We start from the raw sequence: 21,597 nt of genomic DNA on the forward strand, positions 1-21,597 counted from the left end.
GAGGAGGTAAGAGATGCTCACTGTTGAGCCTGTTGCCACCTCCCCGTGGTTGTGCATGTGTATACTGCTATGTATTCTTGTATTCATGAGCATGCGAATCCATGCTAGACCCATGCTGGAGAACAGTTAAAGGTAAGTAACTTGTTCCTTCTGTTTGTTGAGAGACGAATTGTGCTGCCAATATAGTTTGACACAAATACATTATATACCATAAATTACAAACTTTGTATTGCAGTTTATAAATTCTGTAATTGGACGCGTAATTGGCATCCTGTTATTTCCCCATTTTCTGAGTGTGGGCATTGGTTGCACTTTCCAGATTTGTAGTTTCGTATACGTTTTTTGTTGCCACATTTGGGGTATGAAAAAATAGTCCATAGGCGCCGCTCTGCAAGAACGAACACGGCCCATTGACCTGTTCTTTGGGAAGGTACCCACTGGAGAGTTCGTAGCCACACTTTAGTTCACTGTACCTTTCACAGATGGGAAATATCCATTTGCATATCAGTCTTTGTCCCACCCATATGGTCAGTCCAGCACTGAAATGCTGTGGCAATTCCCTTCTGAACAAGAGTACCAACAGCAACCACATACACGTGTTTCAGCCTTGTTGGGCCTCCTCAGTGAGGTGGAGTTGTGCCTCTGAGCACAGTGAGCAAGGGGTCCATGTCTGGATGACCCTAGGAAATTTAGGGTGACTAAACCGAAGTCCCTTAAAAAATGAAAACCTCACATTTGAGGTATGCCCATGTTTATTCTATTCTCTTGAAAATGTGATGGACTCCACAGAATTCCTTGCTTTGCTGAATCTCCAAGAGGTAGATGAGGCTCACACACTAGTCATTCACAGCAGATTTAAATATAGAAACTGGATTGTCAGAAGGAACCACACTAAAACCGAAGTCCAAGTTCACCCCTCATCTGGCACCAGACAATGTGATTGACATCTTCCATAAAGCTGTATTACAAGATCTGAGAGGAATCTTTTTGGAAAGAAAGAAAAAAAACATTAATGGAAAACAATTTATCGTATAAGGAGAGATCAGCATTAAAAGAACTGAGTAGGAATGCAGAAGTTTCCACCAAACTTGCAGACAAAGGTGGAAAAATTGTACGCATGAAGACAAATTATGTCGTCACTTCAACACCTTAATAATGATCTATGCTATGAGCGACTCAGACAATCCATTGCCAGCTCTTCTAGAAAAATGGAACATGAATACCCACTGGATGAACAAAGGCTTACTCACAGAAAATGAACATGATTTCATGCAAAACTCGTCGCCAACCTTAGCAACCATTTACTTTATCCCGAAAATCCATAAAAACTTCCAAAAACTACCACCCAGGAGACCCATTCTTAATGCAATAGGATCACTGATGGGATCGTTGACAAAATCTAAATATCTGCAACCTTTGCTTCTGGACTAGCATCTTTCATTCAAGATACCATGCAAGTTATCCAACAGCTCAAATCCATCAACTGGGAGCCTAACTTCAGACTGGTTACCCTAGATGTTACCTCACTCTATACTAGCATTTTACACAATAAGGGAATAGAAACCACTCGCTATTTTCTTAAAACTGGATCAATTTCATGTCAACAACAAAATCTGATGCTAATTGAAATGCTTAATTTCACTCTCCACAATAATATGTTCATGTTTAACTATCGGATCTATGAGGGCGCTAGATGGCCCAACCAAGATGGTGGCTCCCATGTGAACTCCCGACAGTGCTCCCCAACTTTCTGTTAAAAATCCTGACCAGGATGCCTACAACGACACAAGATGCAGGCAACTACCACCTCAAGCACACCTGCCTCTGATGACCTGAACACACGCGCAGCAGAACCCTCACCAGCTGGCGGACAGAAGTGGAGCCCAGTGGAGAACCCAACCCCCATACTCTGACTGTGCGCCAAGAGATCCACTGGCGCCTAAACACCGCTGTGACACCCCGGCTAGAAATCATGCGTTTTGTAGCTGGTGATGCAACTGAGGGATGAGAGCATTCACCGGCAGCTGCTGCATGAGACAACCCACAGCAGGGGTGCAGACGCCACACAAGAAGCCGTGCCCGACCCAGTACCAGTCCTGGGGAGCATGTGGAGGGGCGAGGCATCACTGACACCTGTGGATAGACCAGTGGATGTGGTACGGCACTAGTGCGCACTTGCTGCAGAACGGGGAGCCCACCAGCGAAGGGCAGCATCATCCATCTGACCGCCGCAGGGCTGCAGCCTGTTCGCCCCGCCGTGGTTCCGCAGTGCGACCTCCAGGGCCGCACAACAGAAGAATAACACGCCCCCAGACCGCTTGCATCCATGCACCATGGAGGCCGCCGACCGTACCCGTGACGGAGACCACACCGGTGATTCAGCGCGGCGCAGCAGGCCTTAACCATCTACCCATCCAACACTAGCAACCAGAGATTGGGAAAGTGGGACTGCCGACTACAGCCCCGGCTACATGTTCCCACCACCCCACTCCTACTCGGAGGCCCGCAAGGTGCAGGTTGCCGCCCCAACAGGCACTGAACAAAGAGCCGCTCCGGGCGCAGAGGAAGCCCCAACAGCTACAAAGTTGGAGGCGTGATTGCTGGCAGTGCCCCGTCCAAGGTCCCGACCCTGAGCTTTCTCCGGATAAACCTCAGGAATCTGCGCAACCCACCTGAAAGTTGGAGGGGAGTGAGAACTGACCCACCGCCACACAACCACCTCATTAAAATCTCCTTCTCGCACCATAAAATCCAATGGCTGAGGCCCCAGACCCCCCCCCCCCCCACTCTTCCGCACTACAATTGACTGTGCTGAATCATTGCTACTAACCCCCTATGGGCCAACCCCACCTGATGACAACAACCAAAAGCTGACCTAACCACGAAAGGGGAAGGCACGCAAAGACACAGGCAGATGGGCGAGAACCCATCACCAAGTACCAGCGGCCAAGACAGCTGACTACAGTGTGGCCACATGGAAGCACAACCCGGCAAACTGACAAGTGGCCCAATCTGAGAAAACTGAACACGGCCGAATCACTAACCAGCCCAAACGGCCCACTGAGACTAAACCATGGACCAAAGAGGCACTTTCATTCCCAAAGCGATTTGTCACCTAACCTGCACCCCCTTGCCACAGGACTATCCAATAGGGCCAGAACCAGCAATTCCTACCGACACATCCAACCCCCGGAGCCCTAATACACCAGAAAATTGGAACATCCGACAAAGCGCAGAGAAAACAGACCTTTGAGACCGGCCCCACCAACAAAACCCATGGAGCCAACTCACACAATGAATCCCCGAGGACAAGCAGTGAGCAGAGTAGCAGTACATCTTCCACTCCAGACTTGGATATTCGAGAAATCTTGCTAGAGCTTAAAGCCAGCATTGCAAATCTGGACTCCAAAATTGATAACCTATCCCTGAAAGTGGACCAATTTCAACACTGCGTGGACAGACAGACAGATTGGACACAGCCGAACAGTGAATTTTCAACCTTGAAGATGGGAGTACGGCCCTGACAGCCAGGGTGGCGGCGCTAGAAAGAAACAGAAATAAAAGTAGTGTCTGCCAAAAACGAACACTTGGATGGTCAAAGCCGGCGCAACAACATCCGCCTCGTGGGGGTGAGGGAACAATCCCCACGGAAGATGGAGTAATTCGTCGAATCCATGTGCCGAGAAATGTTTGGTGAATCCTCCCGGTCTTGCCTTTTCGCATTCGAGAGAGCGCACTGTGCACCAGCCAACCACCCAGTACCGGGGGCGCCCCTGCGTCCTATCCTAGCACGCCTGCTCAACTACAGAGATCGAGACACGATCCTACGTATAGCTAGGGAGAAAGGAGAACTACATGATGGAGACCGAATCCAAATTTACTCCGATTTTTCACAAGCAGTAAAGCATCACGCAAATCCTTTACAGGAGTGAAGAGGAGGCTGAGACAACCAGATTCAATATTCCATGCTTTTCCCAGCAAAGCTCTGCATTCAGCAGGCTGGAAGGACACAATTTTTCACTTCGCCCGATGCCGTGAGCAATTTCCTCGATGAAAAGAGCTGCCAACTTTCCAACAAAAATAATGCCAGACCAGTATGAGGCGGCCAAGCGAGGGGAAACCCGCGCTGCACTTCAACAGTACTCACGTACTGTAAGACATGAAGAGAGCCACACTGCGCTATCCCGACCTGAAGGTCCATACTTGGGTACTTAAATAATATTCTGCCTCAGCACACCAGTCATTCCTGAGAAGAATCCGATACAAACACAGATGGGAGCTCAGCAATGATTCAAAGTTATTGTTTTGGGGGGAGGGGACAACTAACAGGCGAGTTGCGGTTGCCTGCAGAAGCGAAACCAAAGGGGACACCTCACTACTAGTTAGCCAGTGCGGAGTTCCCCGAGTTGTGGAAGAGGGAAGGCCGAGGGGGTGCACCAATCATGGTCCTGACCACCACCACCAGACCCCACCACCAGACCCAAATACCCAAATGATGCAGTCACACATCTGCCATACAGCACCTAAGAGCAACAGCCCCACTCGGGATGAACATGGAACGACCTCAGTCCATTCAAGGTAGCAATGTGGAACATTAGACGTGGGAACAGCCCAACCAAAACCCAGAAGATACTACAATACCTTTAGAAGACACAGCATGGACATCACCTTTATACAAGAATCCCACCTCCTTCCATCCTCCGTGAACCAATGGGCCTCTACATGGGGCTGTTACAGATACTATGCATCCTTCTCATCCTATGCTAGGGGAGTAGCCACACTGATCAGCCGGAACCTCAAGTTGAGACTGTTGTTGACGCAACGGGACAATGAAGGTAGAGCGTTGCTGGTCCATGGAGTTTTGGAGGGCACCGTGGTCACCCTAGTGAATACCTACAGCCCAAATACTGATGGCACCAACTCCTTTGACTGGGTGATGACACACCTGGCAGGAGTCGACGCAACCACAACCATATGGGGCAGCGATCTGAATACAGCCCTAGACCTGTCCTGCGACAGATCGCACCCATCTACCAACACGCCCTCCAAGGCGGCAAGCCTTCATATTCGTGAAATCTGCGAAGCCTATAATCCTGATTGGCGTGTGGAGATTCAGCCACAAAGACTCTTGTGAATACACCTTTCATTCCTGGGTCTACAACAGCTCGCGGCTGGACTACCTACTGGTGTCCCAAGCTAGCAGCCTCCAATGGGGTTTTTGTCATATCTTGCCAAGAACATACTCTGACCACTCTCCAGTTACTCTAGAATGTACTTCTGCAGACGATTAAAAAAAATAACAGCCCTAACTGGAGGTTCAAAACACGGGCACTCCAGGACCTGGTGTTTGCTTAGGTGCTCCGAATGGAGATTGAATCCTTTCTCACCAGCAACCAGGAGTCTGTGGCATTGAGTGGGACCCTATGAGAAACGTTAAAATGCATTACCAGAGGGATATGCGTGGCCAAAGAAAATGGTATCTTGAAAACCATCAGACGGGAGATAGCCAACAAGGAAACCCGACTAAAGGACAAGTCTGCACTGATTTAAAAGTTCCACAAACGCTGGCCCTCCTCAGAGGAGAACTGGATAAGTTCAAAAGTGACACAGAGCAAGTTCTTAGCTCGAGGTCCCCAAATACGGCACTACGGTGAGGGCCAGAAACCAGGAGCTCTCCTGGCAAGACTGCTGGTGGCAGACCGGAAACCCCACAAGTGAAATGAATCCGTACCCCCCTGGGCACCCTAGCACACACCGAAGACGACATAGTGGAAGCGTTCAGTGACTTTTATCAATATCTGTATAGTCCCAGAGCCCTGGACTGCCCAACTGCCTTACGTGAGTACCTAGATGGAATAGAACTATACTGGGTGGAGGGTGAAATGAGAGCACCCGTAAACAGTCCAATTACACACGAAGAAATACTAGCAGTGATAAAAGAACTACCTGTGTCAAAATCGCTGGGCCCGGGCGGACTGACATGTGAATTCTATAAAGCATTTGCCCCGATCCTTGCACCAATCCTTTGTTTGTTATACGAAGAGGCACTAGCGAAGCCAACATTATTCTAATACATAAACCAGGTAAACTCTCCACGCCCCCCATTCTCCCCTCCACCCCCCCCCAAAGGTCTGTGCCTCATATAGAACCATATCAGTGATGCTAAAATCCTAACTAACCGGCTGATCCCTCTGATGCCCGGGCTGGTCTTGGCAGATCAGGCGGGAGTTGTACCAGGGCGAAACACAACATTTGGTATAAGACGTCTCTTCGGCATCATTGAGGCACTGGACCCCTCGGCCCAGGCAGTATCAGTCATGTTGGACGCGGAGAAGGCCTTCGACTCCATGGAATGGCCAGATCGATTTGCAGTATTAAATAAACTAGGCCTAGGGAACTACTGCCTAAAATTGGTCTGCCTCCTTTACAAACACCCCCTGGCCAGGATCACACTGGGGGAAACGAAATCGACACCCATCAAGCAAAAGAGGGACCAGGCAGGGATGCCCTCTATCAGCCCTGTTATTCGCGCTTGCAATGGAGCCTCTGGCCACAAGCCTCAGAACCAAATTCATAGAAAAAGGTCTCTCCATTGGACCCCATGAACTGATCCTTTACCTATATGCTGATGATGTGGCCCTCCTCATCAGCAACCCTGAGACAAACCTGACCCCGGTTATGAGAGAGGTCCTAAAATTCGGGGCCTTCTCAGGACTACAGATCAACCATAACTAATCAGTTGTGTTTCCTCTAATTCAAGGAGGAATTTGAGTTCAAGTGGGAACCTCTGGGGTCAGGTACTTGGGCATAATGATGTCGAAGAACTACAACGACCTGTACCAAGATAACTATGGGAGGGTGTTGGGAACAATCGGCGACAAAATCTCAAGATGAAGACGCCTCCCTCTCACACTGTGGGGCCGAATCTCTATTGTGAGAATGGTGATATTGCCCAAACTTCATTTGTTCGTAAACATATCACTCCTGCTGACACAGAGCTTCTTCCACCACCTGCGTAGTCTGATCCTTGAGTTGATATGGGTGGGAAAGCCAGCGAGAGCAGCTCACACAGTCCTCATTCACCTGGTCACGAAATGCGGCTTAGCTCTGCATTACCTAGAATGCTATTACTGGGCTGCACAGGCACAATTCCTTGGGCCAGTGGTATGCCACACAACCGGTCCGCCCGCATGTTCAAGTCGAACACCCCTGGTGAGCCCCAATCTCCTTCTGCCAGCCATCATGGAGAAACTCTGAGCCACCACGAACCCTAAATGTAGTGCTGTCCACGTTTGAAATATGGAACAGAATTGCACCTAAAAGCAACATCACAGTCAGATTCTCTCCTTCTCCCAGCAAAATTCATTCCAGGAATCCACCTTACGTCTGAGAGAATATACCTCCAATGGGCGGACAAGCTACAGATAGCCACATTGGGTGACTGGTTTGTCGATGGCCACTTCCGAACAATTCCGGCCCAACCACCAACTTGGCAACTCTTGCACAGTGTGATCCAGACACAAGGGGAAGGGAAACTGGTATCGAAAATCTGTAAAGACCTACTGCCAATCGTTACGAGCCAGCCATCCATGCCAACATTGAGATGGGAAAAGACACTGGGTAACACAATAGACGATGAGCACTGGTCATGCATACTATGGCAAACGCAAAAAGTGGCCCTAAACTCAAGATACAGATTCACTTTAACTTCGTCCATCAAACATACCATACACCAGCCAGATTACATAGACAACAACCAACCTCCACTGCCGCCTCAGAGTTGCAGAGTGACCATGGCTGGATTCCTACACCTGACCTGGGAATGCCTGCCAATAGACCGTTTCTGGAAAGAGGTGCTACACAAGACCTTAACAATAATAGGTGAACACCTTGAACAAAGTCCTACAGTAGCACTGCTAGGATACACCAAGAGCCTACAACCCTCCATGAGATGATTAGCCGGCCTGCTGCTGCTACTGGCTCGGAGATGCATCGCAATGGCCTGTGGAAGAGGACACCCCCCCCCCCCCCCAACGTCACAATCATGGGTACAGTTTATAGCGTACTGTCTGGACATGGTATCAAATGTTATCAAAACACTACCCTTACATGCAAGACCACCATATGTATGGGGACCTTACACTAACTACCTGTTGGCAACATCAGACTGGACAACGTCAAACTAATTCCAATCCAGAAACTGAGTTTAGAAACTCTTGCTTCCACATGGCTGTTAAGTACTAACCACAATGGATATATATGCCAGACAGACAATGAGAAGCAACGGCGGGAGGGTGGTTGGGGGATCCGGGATCGCTTGGCGCAGTTTTGTAGTGTGATTTGTTATTTAAAAATACCAAAAATAAAGGTTTAAAAAAGAATCTGATCTATCGTCAAACAAGGGACTGCTATGGGTGTGAAATGTGCTCCGCATACGCCAACCTGTATATGGGGCATTATGAATTGGAACACGCATGGCAACATCCTTCGTTCACAGTTGAAAATTGTCTATTGGAGTTGTTTTATAGACTATATTTTAATCGTATTGGAATGGAAATCGAGAATCTCTATATGAATATTAAAATTACCTGAACAATAACTACTATTTGTACCTAACCCTGCAAGAAAGTACCAAAAGAATACGTTTTCTCGATTTGGAACTATACATTGAAATTAATATAATTCAATCAACTCTATATGTTAATCCCACATCTGACAATAGTATATTGCATGCAAGAAGCAATCATCCCAATCATCTGTTAAAGAATATACCTTATGGGAGAATTCCTAAGGATAAAACACAACTGTAAAAATCATAAAGAGCTTGAAAAACATGCAACAATTATGATTCGCAAATTTAAAGAAAGAGGATATGCAACTCGACATCTTAACAAAGCGTTCAACAAGACATTGCAGCGAATGAGAGAAGATTTGTTACAAAACAAACCCAAAATAAGACTACATAATGAAGCCTCAAAGTTCGGTTTATAACTATTTATAGCTCAGAAACGCATAAAATTTGAAACATTCTTACGAGACATTGGACAATTTTACGTCTCGATGAAGACCTACTTCCATTTTTGGATAACAGCCCAAGCTTCACCTACCGCAAAGCAAGGAATTTGAAAAATATGTTGTCCATTAAATTTTCAAGAGAAAAGAATAAACATGGGCATTCCTCAAATGTGTCAACAAACTCTTATAGGAAACTACAAATGTGGAAAGTGCGACCAATGCCCACACCCAGAAAATGGGGGAGGAGGGGAAACCATCATGATGCCGAATGGATCTACACGTCCAATTACAGAATTTATGAACTGCAATACAAAGTTTGTAATTTATGGGATACAATGTATTTGTTCCAAACTCTATATCGGCAACACAATTGGTCCCTTAAAAAATATAATCACGAAACATCTATGATTGATTAAAAACAGACTTAAGATACCCTTTGGCGTACCATTTTCAACAAGAACATGGCCAGAACAAAATGGATAGCATTAAATACTTTGGCATAGAAAAAAAGCAAATGCCACCCAGAGGTGGCAATTGTGAGAAATTACTCAGATGCAGAGAAGTATGTTTGTTATGACTAATGGACAGTTGTAACTCTAGACTAAATGTTGATACAGAATTGAGTCACGTTTTGTAATAATGAAGTATTTTGTTATTAACAATTTCCGTTGATGTTCCGGTAACAAGGGAAATATTAATAGTTCAGACTCTACCAGCAAGCAAAGCTAAGTATTGCTCCTACTGGTTTATGTATCCCAGCACCAGTTCAGAACAAGAGAACATAGAGGATAAATATTTGCAATTGTAAGAGCTATTGATGATCATGATTAATGGTACAAGATATCTAGATGAGCTACAAATTAAGTTGTCAGTATAAAATCCAGATAATTGTTACCTAATTGACAAATAATAACTGATAATATAATACTTAAAATATGTAAAATATTCATATGGTGACAGGCCGTGCGTAACGATCGCGCTAGCTAAATATGAGCGCATCCTTTATTGTAAGGAATAGACCCAAAGCAAGATGGTGGATAGCGTGATGACGCGAGTGCGTAATGAGGAACGAGACCGCGTCATCAAGTTAACTATAAATAGCAGCGATTTTGTCAAAAAATTTGTAATTGTGCTGTGTGGATCAAAAGTAGCCGAGGGAAACGTGGCCACTTTGTGAAGCACAGGTAAGCGCTATTTCCCAGCACTAATAAGCAGCGACTGCATACAATAGGAACTCAGTTTAAGTCTATAGAAATAGTAATTGAGATCCAAACACATTTGCATCCCACTAGGTACCATCATGAGAAGATATAGGGATAGTTAACATAAGGAAAACGGTCCTCACCAAACATCGACTAATACAATTGGCGCAATGCATCAAAAGATTTTTGGACTACAACACCAAAGGTGAACAAGTGAGGAGTTATGAAATCGATCTTTTAGATTGTGGGGAGTGTAAAATGCATAAACCATCAAGGTATAATGCACAAAATCATTCATCACATAAATGTTTACTTTTTATTTGTTTCTTGTTTACAACTTGGATCTGAAGCATGTACCCTCCTGATGAACCACTGTAAAGAGGTGGAGAAACACGGTGTCTGGTCAAATGGTCGAAAATAAAGATCGAATGACCATTTGATCGAAAGTCAAATGGTCGAAAAAAAAATGGTCGAATTTTTTTATTTATATATTTTTTTAGTTTTGTTTGGTTAAAAAAAAAATTTAATATAGAAAAAGGGGGGTTGGGGGGAACCCCCCATAAAAAAAAATCCCAAAAAAAATCGACCATTTCACACTCTATCAAATGGCATTCGATCATTTGGTTTTCGACCAAATGACCTGCAACCGAGAAACGCATGTTGAGGGTGGGCAATATAATGTGACAAACAAGTTGAATAAGATATTCAAAAGCACATTAAATTGAGGTGCAAAAACCAAGGATGCTCGTCATTGTTTTCATTTCTATCTTGTCATTATATATTGGACAGCCTCAATATTGAAGTATCCAGATTTTGCAGCCTAGAGAATCAAAACCACTAGCAACTTCTAACTTATCAACAAAAGGAATTCTCCATCAGCTGGATAAAGGCTGCCAAAAGCGAGATCATCACTGTTTTCTAACAGTATGTTAGCATATTCTTGCTCTACAAATGTTGGGCATGCGAACCAGACAGCATATTACCTGTTAGCAGGAAGATTAATATCTAAGGCAGCTTTCAAAGAAAAAAGTCCTCAAGTTGGGGAGTGGTCCAAAATTGACACGCTTACTTGCAGCATAGTTGGTCAAACAAAATTATTTTCACAAAGTCATTTTGGGAAAGTTTGTTGCAGAATGATGAGTTTGAGGGAGAGGGGAGCCTACAAAAAGGGCTTTTCCTATAAGGTGACTTATCCATTTTATATAGGGAAACCTAAATGTGCTGAGCTCCTAATTTGTGTATGTGTGTCTGTCCTCTGTCTCTTCTGCTTGAGAATTGTTCCACAAGGCTTTGGGCATGTGAAGGAGCTTAGTGTAATGCTAGTGATGCTCTTTACTTTAATAATAGTTCCAGCTCCTGGTCTTATTTAATTCTGCACTTCTATTTATCAGATCTGAAGTCTTTATTGGAGGACCTATTGTGACCAAGGCCATCTGTACCTGCCAAATGTTTAAAAGATAATCGGCAACGTCTTCTCAGTTTGAGTAATTAAGATTTTGTGTAGCATTGTAAGAACTAGTAGAACACCATCAAAATAGCCATCAACATGGGACTGCCATCCATAGATTTTTAAATCTTAATCTGGATTACCTCATGGCTTTTAAATTAGCCCATTGGCTGCTACACTTGACTTCTTTCAAGAAGTCATGTGCATCCACAGTTGGATATTGCTAACTTTTCTCAATTTTTGTGTTTTCTTCACAGCGCTTCTGGGACAGTGTTCACAGCTATTGATGTGGCCACAGGACAAGAGGTAGGGACTGTTTCCATTAATAATTTGAGAAGAATGTAATTTTTGTTATGTCTGCTTAAAGATGAGCAACCACTTAATTGCTGGATTTGTGAACTTGTCATACTGGCACTTGAGTTTTCTGGACTACCTACCAGTTATTTTACTAGCATGCCAATCCTAGGAATTGTCATTATTAGCTGTCAGATGTACAACACAACCTAAATAATTAGGTAATGAGATAATCCCTGAAAAAAATGCAAATTACTTTGTTAGAAAGAAGAAAGCCTTATGGAGCAGTATTTCTGAGGCAGCTCGAATGGAAAATTGGAAGTCAGCCAAACATCATGGTTGTCACATAGCCCAAGGAAAGTGCTGTTAAGGCGAGTAAGACCTATTGGAAGTAATTTGATATCAGTGTTAGGTAGGTTATGCCAATCCTTAGTGGGTGTCCAAGTCAATCCAAACTCTGACAATTGTAAATGGCAGGCTTCCCCTTAGGAGTGGAAGGTATGGTGCTAAAGTACTGTTACTCTCGCACACACCCCTCTGGGGAATAAGGATTGCATAAAAGTTAAAACTCTGACAAGTATGTGCCATAGCAAGTCGTACATAAATACTGCAGTAATTATATAAAAAAAGTAAATGGGTTAGATGGATCCTTCCTCACTCCACAAACCCTGACAAGGAAGTACTAAAGATGATACGTTTCATGAAGGAGGGCGAAAGACGTTAAATAATTGGGACACAAGCCCAAAGGGACAACATCATTCAAGTACTTGAATAGACACAGTACTGGTTTTATGGAGGCCCCTGTAGAAAGATGTAATTAAAATCAGATGCAGTTGAGATGTATTAAGGAATATAAAACGAGAACCACAGTGATTCATTATTCTAAAAAGGATGTAAAATAACTGGCACCTATTTAAAATCACACATTGTGGCATAAGGATCTGTCTGCCTTTATTCAACATGGCTCTATAAAATGCTGTAAAAGTGGTGCCTAGCACCCTCTAGGCTGACCAAATAGAAGGCAGACGAGATCTCAGCTGGCAGGTATGTGGAGGGGCAGATCATTTCATGTGTATTTGATGGATGTGCCCAAAGCTAGTGTCTCACTGGGACCCTTTGTGCAAAGAAATGTAAGCAATCCTTCAGACCCCAGTTTCTAGTGACCCAGTGTTGTGACTGCTTGGTACGCAAGTGAGAGAACCAAGGCTACCCAGAAGTGCTGCAGAATTTTTGGGGAAGGCCCTTCTAGCATTGAGGCAAACCATAACCCAATTGTGGAGGTCCCAGAGATGCCTGGACTTAGCGGATTGCTACACTAAGCTATGGGGCGTCATCCTGAATGAAACGCTGTCCCACTCACTAAAGGATCTTATAAATGATGCATCACTTTTCATAGTTTATTCAGATAAAATCCATAAACCAATGCATCACACAAATAAAACAAACCAGAGCACAGCCATAAAGGTAGATAAACATCCGTACAGTTAGTTAAATTACAGTCAGTTATACAATCAATAATATAAAAGTGTGCATCAACCTCATGATAAAATAGGACATAAATAATATCAATTTGAATCATGGCCTAAAAACTATTACATCTATAAAACCAATGGAAATGTTTTCTTAGGTTTCCTGCTCTCCCTAGATATACAAGGAAGTACCAAGCAGCAGGAAAGGACTGTAGTAAAAATATCAAGGCTGATCAACACTTTGTACATTTTAGTTGCTTCAGTAATGGCATACTTGTCTGCCTTATCGTCTTATAACATGCGTACAATAAAACAAAATATAGTAAATTCTCAACTGATGCACCACAACATGGGCAAATTGAGTTTGATACCTGTTAAGGAGAATTCTAAATAAATGGCTGATTTCTCTTACCCAACAAGTCCCTCAGTAGCTTTGCTGGATTTCTAGGGTTTATTTTTTCACCTGGTAAGAGTGTGAGCCTTTTTCCCACTCTTACATGTGTTTTGCTGTGTGCGATTTCACTTTTTGTGTGATCTTGGGCACTGTAGCCTCACCTACTCCAGAGCACCACTTTTTGTGTGTTACACAGCACCTTCAGTGCAGTGACACAGGGCTGTCTTTGAGACTTCCCACTGACTCCATTTTTCTGGGGCTGACTACTGTACCCCAGAAACAGTTAAAGTTGCCATTAACGTTATATAGTCACTTTAAACTACAGACCCAGTACACCCCATTTTACATGGAGTACCGGAAAGGGTTACCTCCTATCCCTTTTTGTCTGTGCCTCTTGGAGCATTGTTTCACTCCCTTAACTTTAAGACTTGGCTGGGGGCAGTGGTATCTACCCTAACTTTTCTACCACGATTATATTATATAAACGTGGTATTGTTTTAGGCTATTATATTAGCCTAGAACATAAACCGGTTCACCAAATACATTTTATTTTGGCTCTGGCAGGGTTTATTCACCATTTCTTTTTGTTCGTCTTTCTCGTGTTTTTCTCTACGCGCCAAACAGGGGATGATTCCTTTGTTCGCTGTCTTTTCGCGTGCTTCTGCACAGGAGCCCTCCTTAAGGAGCCTGATAGTCTAGGTAGGCAGGATGTGAGGGAGGGATCTTCGGACCCCTGCCATGGGTTCCCTTGGAAACCCAAGTCGCACTCTTGTCTGATTGGCTAAGGGGATTGGCCTTGCCAGGCCAGCCACCCTGCTGTGTGATTGACAGCCAGGCTGTTTTAATGGGGGAAAACTGCATAAAAAGCAGGTCTCTGGGACTGGAAGAGCAGAGTCGCCACTGGAACGGAAGAACCAACAAGGAACTGGAAGAAGAGGACCCCTACAACGACAACCGCCAGGTGAAGCCCTGCTGCAGGTCCGAATCTCCAAATCCGACAACAGAGAAGATCGTCCAGGAAACGTCTTCCCTTGAGCTGGTGGGACCAACCAGTTTGCCCAAACTGCAAGCCACGACCCCCCCTCTGGTCGAATTCGCTGTACAGAGCTACAGTGGGCTGGATAGCCAGGAAGGTCGGACCCTGCTTGGGTTTTAAGGAGCGCACCTTTTATTTGTTGTTTTGCTCTTCTGCTGGTTTCTTCCTTGGGTGGCGCAAGACCCTCCAGTCTTCCTTCTTCGTGTCAGTCCGACAGTCACTTCAGGACCCGTGAGCCTTCAGTAACCACCAGGAACGTCCGCCTCAGCTACAGCTCCCTCTCCGTTTTAAGGTACTGTGCAAATCCGGTTGTCCGTTTTGTTCAACCACGGTGAAAGTGTTTGAAATCTTTCTCCAATCCGAGGGCTTGTCCTTCTCTTCTCTTTGAACTAACTTTTCTACCAACCAACCTCGTCCTGAATCTGTTCCACGAACTTTACCGCAAACTACACTGAACCTTATTATCTTGAGCAAAAGACTTTTGAACCATTGACTTTGGCCCTAAGCCTTTTCTATCTGATTTTAACCTTGTAGTCTCTCTTGTTCAATTGCACTGATAACTTACCTGTTGGTTTTGCCTAATTTCTAATAACTTTGTCTTCCCCTCCCTTTGAAATTGCTGGATTGCCATTTTGCTCCCACTTAATTTTGTGATCTTAACTTGTCTGGAATTTAAAGGAAGTGGTGTGGTGTATTTTTGATTGTGATTTTTAACTTGCTTATAATAGTAAAATGTTATACAACTGTTGAGTAAATAAATATATATTCTTTTACTTAGAAACCTTGATTGAGTGTTTGCCTGAACCATAGTAATTGCTGTCCTTTGGGTAAGCATTTCTACTGCTCACGTACTCTTGAGATAAGTCTGGCTGCTCTGCTACTGCTACCACTATAACTGTGTAGTACAGGCTTGTATCAAAGGTGAAATTGTACTGTCACTTGCAGTCTTAATTGTGTGTAGTGTTCCCAAACGGTACTGCATATGATTCTGCCTAACAGTGAGGTCCATCAAGTCCCTTCTCGGCATGATGTCGTCATGCATATACCTCATTCGGCTGTGCAGGCTGCAGAGTTGCTCAACAGCCTATGGATCCAGGTATCTGGGGGAGAGGGGGCTTCGAGGACAAGATCTCGTTCAACAAGGATTTCCGTCGAGCGATATGGTGGTGGGGAGTCTGCACACATCTGTCGTCGGACACAGACTTCCAGACGCCACCTCTCAGGGACGGTCGCTACTGACGCCTCCCTGGAAGGATGGGGCGTGCACACCGGAAGTCTCCACGGAAGAGGCCTGTGGCTACCGGAGGAGAAGTTGTTGCATATCAACATACTGGAGCTACGGGCAGTGTTTTGGCCCCTCAAGTAGTTTCTTCCGTCCCTCAGGGGCAAGGTGATACCGGTCTTCATGGACAACACACCCATGATGTTCTACATCCGGAAGCAGGGGGCATCAGATCCCCAGCGCACTCCAGAGAGGCGCAGGACCTAAGGCACTAGGCTGTTGCCCAGGGGCCGTTCCTCGTCCCATTGCATCTGGCAGAAATGAAGAACACCATCGCTGACACCCTCAGCAGGGAGCTGCGCTCTTGCCATGAGTGGGAGCTTTGGCAGGACCAAGTGGATCTTCTGTTCCGTCGATGGGGCAATCCCCAGATCGATCTGTTTGTGACGGCGACAAACACCAAGTGCCGGAGATTCGCCAGCAGGTTTCAGAAGCTGGGGAGCATGGGGGACGCATTCTCATTCCCCTGGGATGGCTTGTTTCTTTATGCGTTCCCTCTGTTGCCGTTGCTTCTTCGGCTAGTCATTCAACTCAAAGGGTCCCGGTGCAGGATGATCCTCGTTGCACCAGCCATGGCCGAGACAGATGGTACCCGGACCTTCTGGACTTGTCAGCGTCCCCTCCAGTCAAGCTTCCGGCAGCCGCAGATCTTCTCGCCAGAGAAGGAAGCGCAATCCTGCACCACGACCCAGGGTCACTGAACTTGCAGGCTTGGCTCCTGCAGCGCTAGAGTTTGGAGGATAAGATTTCCCGGCAGACTGCAAGGAGGTGCTTGCCAAGGCCAGGGCTTCGTCTACACTGAAATGCTACAGACATAAGTGGAAGAGGTTCGCCGTCTGGTGCCGGTCACAGAAGATCGACCCTCTACGGATTACGTCTCCGCAGGTGCTGCCGTATTTGCTATCGCTGGCCAAAGCGGGGCTGGCTCATGCCACCATCAAGGTTCACCTGTCGGCTATCTCACGCTACACCAGAACTCTGGGACGGTCATTGTTATGGTCACACCGCCTGGTCCAGGAGTTCATCAAAAGACTTTTCTGTTCGTTCCCGCCGGTGAAGGCTCCGGCCCTGGCAGGGAGCTCAATGTGGTGCTGACTAGGCTCTTGGGTCCTCTGTTCGAGCCTATGCATTCTGCGCCACTGAGATTTTTGTCGTGGAAAGCAGTGTTTCTTGTGGCCATCACCTCCGCACGACGAGTGGGAGAGATCCAAGCCCCCTCTTGTAAACCACCTTACTTCACATTCCACGAGACAAGGGTGGTGCTACGATTGCACCCCTCCTTCATGCACAAGGTGTTAGGGAGAATTCTCTGTTTAGGCTGAATTTCCCTACCTAGTGAGTCCCCCAGCAGCTTTGCTGGATTTCTGGGGTTTATTTTTTTCTCCTGCCAAGAGTGAGACTCTTTTAACCCTCACTCTTGGACATGTTGAACTGTGTGATCTTGGACAAACCTTGTGTTGAATGGGCTATGGGGTCTTTTACTCCATAGGGCATCATGTATTTTTTGGATGTGGGTTACACAGCACCCTCTGTGCAGTAACCCAGGGGTGTCCTAGGGACTCCCCAACATAGACTCCATACCCTGGGACTGACTACTGTCTCCCAGGGCATGTAAAGTCACAAAAGGCTTTATTAGTCGTGAATCCTGAACAGAACCAGTACAAACCATCATATTGTGGACGTACTGGCTGGGGCAATTCGATTGCCCCAGGGTCTGTTAGTCGAGGGGGCACGTCTCCGTCCCCCTGATCGAGTTTTGGCTGGTGGCAGTGGAAACTACTTTTTATATTCGACCGCGAATATTTCCCTATGGGATTTCCCATTGTTTTAGGCTAACACATTTAATTATTTATTTACGGTAGCCTTAAACATACCGCCGGTTTATATATTTATTAGTATAACTCCGGCCGGGTTATTTTGCCAAAACTTGATCCTAAAATGGCGTTGGTATTCACCTCTGTAATTCTGACCCAAAGTGGAGCCCTTTGTTCCACTTTTGGCGGGCTTCTCCACAGAAGCCCTCCAAAGTGGTGCCACTCTGTCTGGGGTACTTAGGAGGGGTGGAGGGGGATTTAGGCACCCTGGACTGAGTTACCGTGGTAACTCAAGTCGCACTCCGTCCTGATTGGCCCAAGTGGTGAGCCGCCCGGCTCACCACTTAGCATGTTTGAGTGACAGCTAGGCTGGGTGAATGGGGGTTTGCTGCATAAAAGCAGGGCTTTGGGGACTGGAACTTCAGAAGTCGCCACAGGACCAAGAATCCGACGAGGGAAGAGCTGAGCCGACCTGCTTCGACGACACCAACCGGTGGAGCCCTGCTGAACCGTCTCACCACTTTTCCCAACGACCGAGGAGAACTCTTAACGGAGTGGCTCCTTCCTTTGACTGGTGGGGACAACCAGTTTTCGCCTGCTTTCCGTTCTTTGAGGTATCTCGTGGCCGCCTTGCCTGTGCCAAGCACCCCGGCAACCGGAATACCACACTTTACCCCCATACCGCGAAAGTCGGTACCAACCCTTTAACCGGAGGACTCCGCGGCTGGTTTCTTCCCGGGCAGTGCTACGACCTTTCTCTTCTGCTCTTCAGCGAGATATTCTTCTCCCCTGACCGACGTCGAGCCTTGCTGTCACTGCCTGGAACAACTGCCCCCGCTGGAGGATCCTTTCCGCTTAAGGTACTGTGTTCCGCCTGGCTTCCCTTGCCACCGACTGTACGGGGTAGATTTAGTCCCCGGCTTTCGAACCTGGGAGTGCCTGGGACACTTTGGCTAAACTTTCTGAGCCACTCTAAACTCTTTTTGACTCTTTGCAAGACTTTGAATCTCTAACTAACAGTGTGATCTTGGGCACATTTTCGCTCCGACTACTCTAAGAGTGGGCCCTGCCTAGTGACTTTTGCTCACCTGTGACTTTGTTCTTCTTTAAGCCTATTGCAAGTGTTCTGGACCTTAGAGTGGTGTGTTTAACCCATTTCTGCTTTTTCTCTCCCTTTCTTGGAAGCTACTAGAGTGTCATCTAACGTTAAGCACTCACCTCTGTTTTAATTAAGTGGTGTTAACCTAGAGTTGTCTAGATAGGAGAAAGGATTGAATCTACTTTCATTATAACTGTGTTGAAGTGTTTTTACCATATTCTTTGCTAGAGTGTTTTTAACTTATGTGTATTTTAAATAAATAACTATTACTTTTGAAACCAAGCTCTGGTCAGTGTTTGCTTGTGCTATTGTGTTTTTAGTACCTATTGTGTATACTTTACATACTGCCTAACTCTTCTTGAGAGAAGTCTGACTGCTCAGCCACAGCTACCAGGTAAATCTGGGTGGTACAGACTGCTACCAAAGGGGTTTACTGCTATACCTGTAGTCTTAAATCTTTTGCAGTGTTCCCCAAGGGAACTGCACAGGTTTCTGCCTAACACAAGGTGCCGTCGGACTTTCATCTAAACAAGCCCTTGGTGTTACCTGTGTTCTTCCCGACGCCTTCGTCACCGGGTGAGAGGACTTTGCACTCGCTGGATGTGGCTAGAGCACTGAAATTCTACGTGGACCGCACAAAGAGTTTTCGGAAGACGTTGCAACCGTTTGTGAACTTTGGCCCTGTGAACCATGGGAAGGCCCTCTCCAAGGCTTCCATTTCCAGCTGGCTCTCCGGTTGCACCACCCATTGTCACCGGTTGGCAAACCGACCGTTGCCTGGCCGTCCGAGAGCCGATTCGACTAGAGCGATCATGGCAACTACAATGTACTTGTCTGTTGTGCCCCTGCTGGACATCTGCAGGGCTGCTACGTGGAGGTCGACACACACCTTCACGAAGTTCTACTGCGTCGACAGGGATTCCAGGTTGGAGGCCAAAGTCGGCCAAGAAGTGCTTGAAGGTGAGCCTGGTGAGGAAGTAAGAGATGCTTAATGTTGAGACGTTAGGATGCCTAATCTTGAGCCTTGCCACCTCCTCTGGTTGTGCATGTGTGTACTGCTATGTATTCTTTATTCATGAGCATGTGAATCCATGCCAGACCCCATGCTGGAGAAGGAACAAGTTACTTGTTCTCCAGCATGGGTCTGGCATGGATTCACATGCTAACCCTCTTGCCTACCCCTCTGCGGCTCTTCTCTTGGTCCTACTGCCACTTTACGTGCTACCAAATTTGAAAATGGCTGCCAGAAGAAGGGCTTAGGTAGAGGGCAGTCATTGGCTGGGGGCAGTATGACCCAGAGACCAGTAATTGGTTGTTAGGAGAAAGACAGTTCAGAAGTGAAACTGATTTTTTCTTTACCGAGGATTCCCAGCCTGACGAAGGGGAATAATCATGAGCATGTGAATCCATGCCAGACCCATGCTGGAGAACAGTTACAGGTAAGTAACTTGTTCCTTACTTAATGTAATGACTAGAGTACTCCTAGTTCTTAGTACCCTTCCCTCCATAGGTCCCACCCGCCTTCCCCCGCTAGTATGACAATGGCTAATATGTAATGGGAGTAGCCAGGTATCCAAGCGTCCAATGTTTTCAAAGGGGACTGAGGTGAGGCACTGAAGGGTGGGGCATCGTCAGGGCATTTCCACACCCGAGGCTGCGTACCCACGCGCTATGCTAAATTTAAAGTGGAAGCTCAATTTCTTGTAGCCAAAGGTTCTGGTACCGTCCCCATTTTGGGGGATTCCCACAAGGATGGAGAAACGGGGGCTAATGACGTAGTACTCCTTTAAATACAGTGAGCAACTTTAATTTTTGGTCTCTTATTTCTAACAAATGGGAATATCAAGGCCTGCAAGGCAGCTTTCAAAAGCACAACAGATACAGAGCTCTCAAGTTTCCCCTTTCTGTGCGTATCCTTTACATTTCTGGGACTTATTATTTTTCTCTGTCCTATTTTAAATGTATGAAAACTGGAAGTCTCATTAGTAAAGGGCAAAGAAACGGGACTTGTGGTCTTCTCACACGTGACAAGTGGAAACATGAGAGATCTGCAGATAGCCCGACCTGTAGATGAGCAACTTTTGTCCTTCAGGGTTGTGCTAACAGTGAACACTGCCACATTAATCTAGTGTTTTGTAAGGTAAACTGCCTGCCCACATCACAACTTGAGACTCCCCAAGAAAAGATTGCATTCAGTGCATTTTGGGAACAATGGGAACAATTAACTGTTATTTTCTTTTCATAGGTGGCCATCAAACAAATTAACCTGCAGAAGCAGCCTAAGAAGGAGTTGATAATCAATGAGATCCTGGTGATGAAAGAACTGAAGAACCCTAACATTGTCAACTTCCTAGACAGGTATTAAGACAAATGATGACTGATTTAGTTTGTGGGGTATTTGAGCTGTGCTCTCCCGTTGATGTAGGATATTCAAATGTATTGGCTGGGAGGGATATTAACCATGCTTGAAATTGTTCAGCTGCAATTTTGTTGTACATATACAGACAGTTGAATGCCTGGCATGGAGCGCTTGTGTGGGGTTAAT

The 21,597-nt window shown here is 45.9% G+C and overlaps 1 protein-coding gene across 1 annotated transcript in view; it reads left to right on the forward strand.

The window, feature by feature from the left end:
* The window catches only part of PAK2 (p21 (RAC1) activated kinase 2), a 1,353,994-nt gene that overhangs the window by 939,050 nt on the left and 393,347 nt on the right, over positions 1-21,597 (forward strand). The window contains exons 9-10 of the mRNA XM_069618088.1: positions 11,922-11,970; positions 21,298-21,410. Of these exons, the coding sequence (XP_069474189.1) occupies positions 11,922-11,970; positions 21,298-21,410 (162 nt within the window). The remainder of the gene's footprint in view (positions 1-11,921; positions 11,971-21,297; positions 21,411-21,597) is intronic.

The sequence above is a fragment of the Ambystoma mexicanum genome, chromosome 10 (genome assembly GCF_040938575.1).
Source record: "Ambystoma mexicanum isolate Mex_15411 chromosome 10, UKY_AmexF1_1, whole genome shotgun sequence".
Taxonomy (NCBI): Eukaryota; Metazoa; Chordata; class Amphibia; order Caudata; family Ambystomatidae; genus Ambystoma; species Ambystoma mexicanum.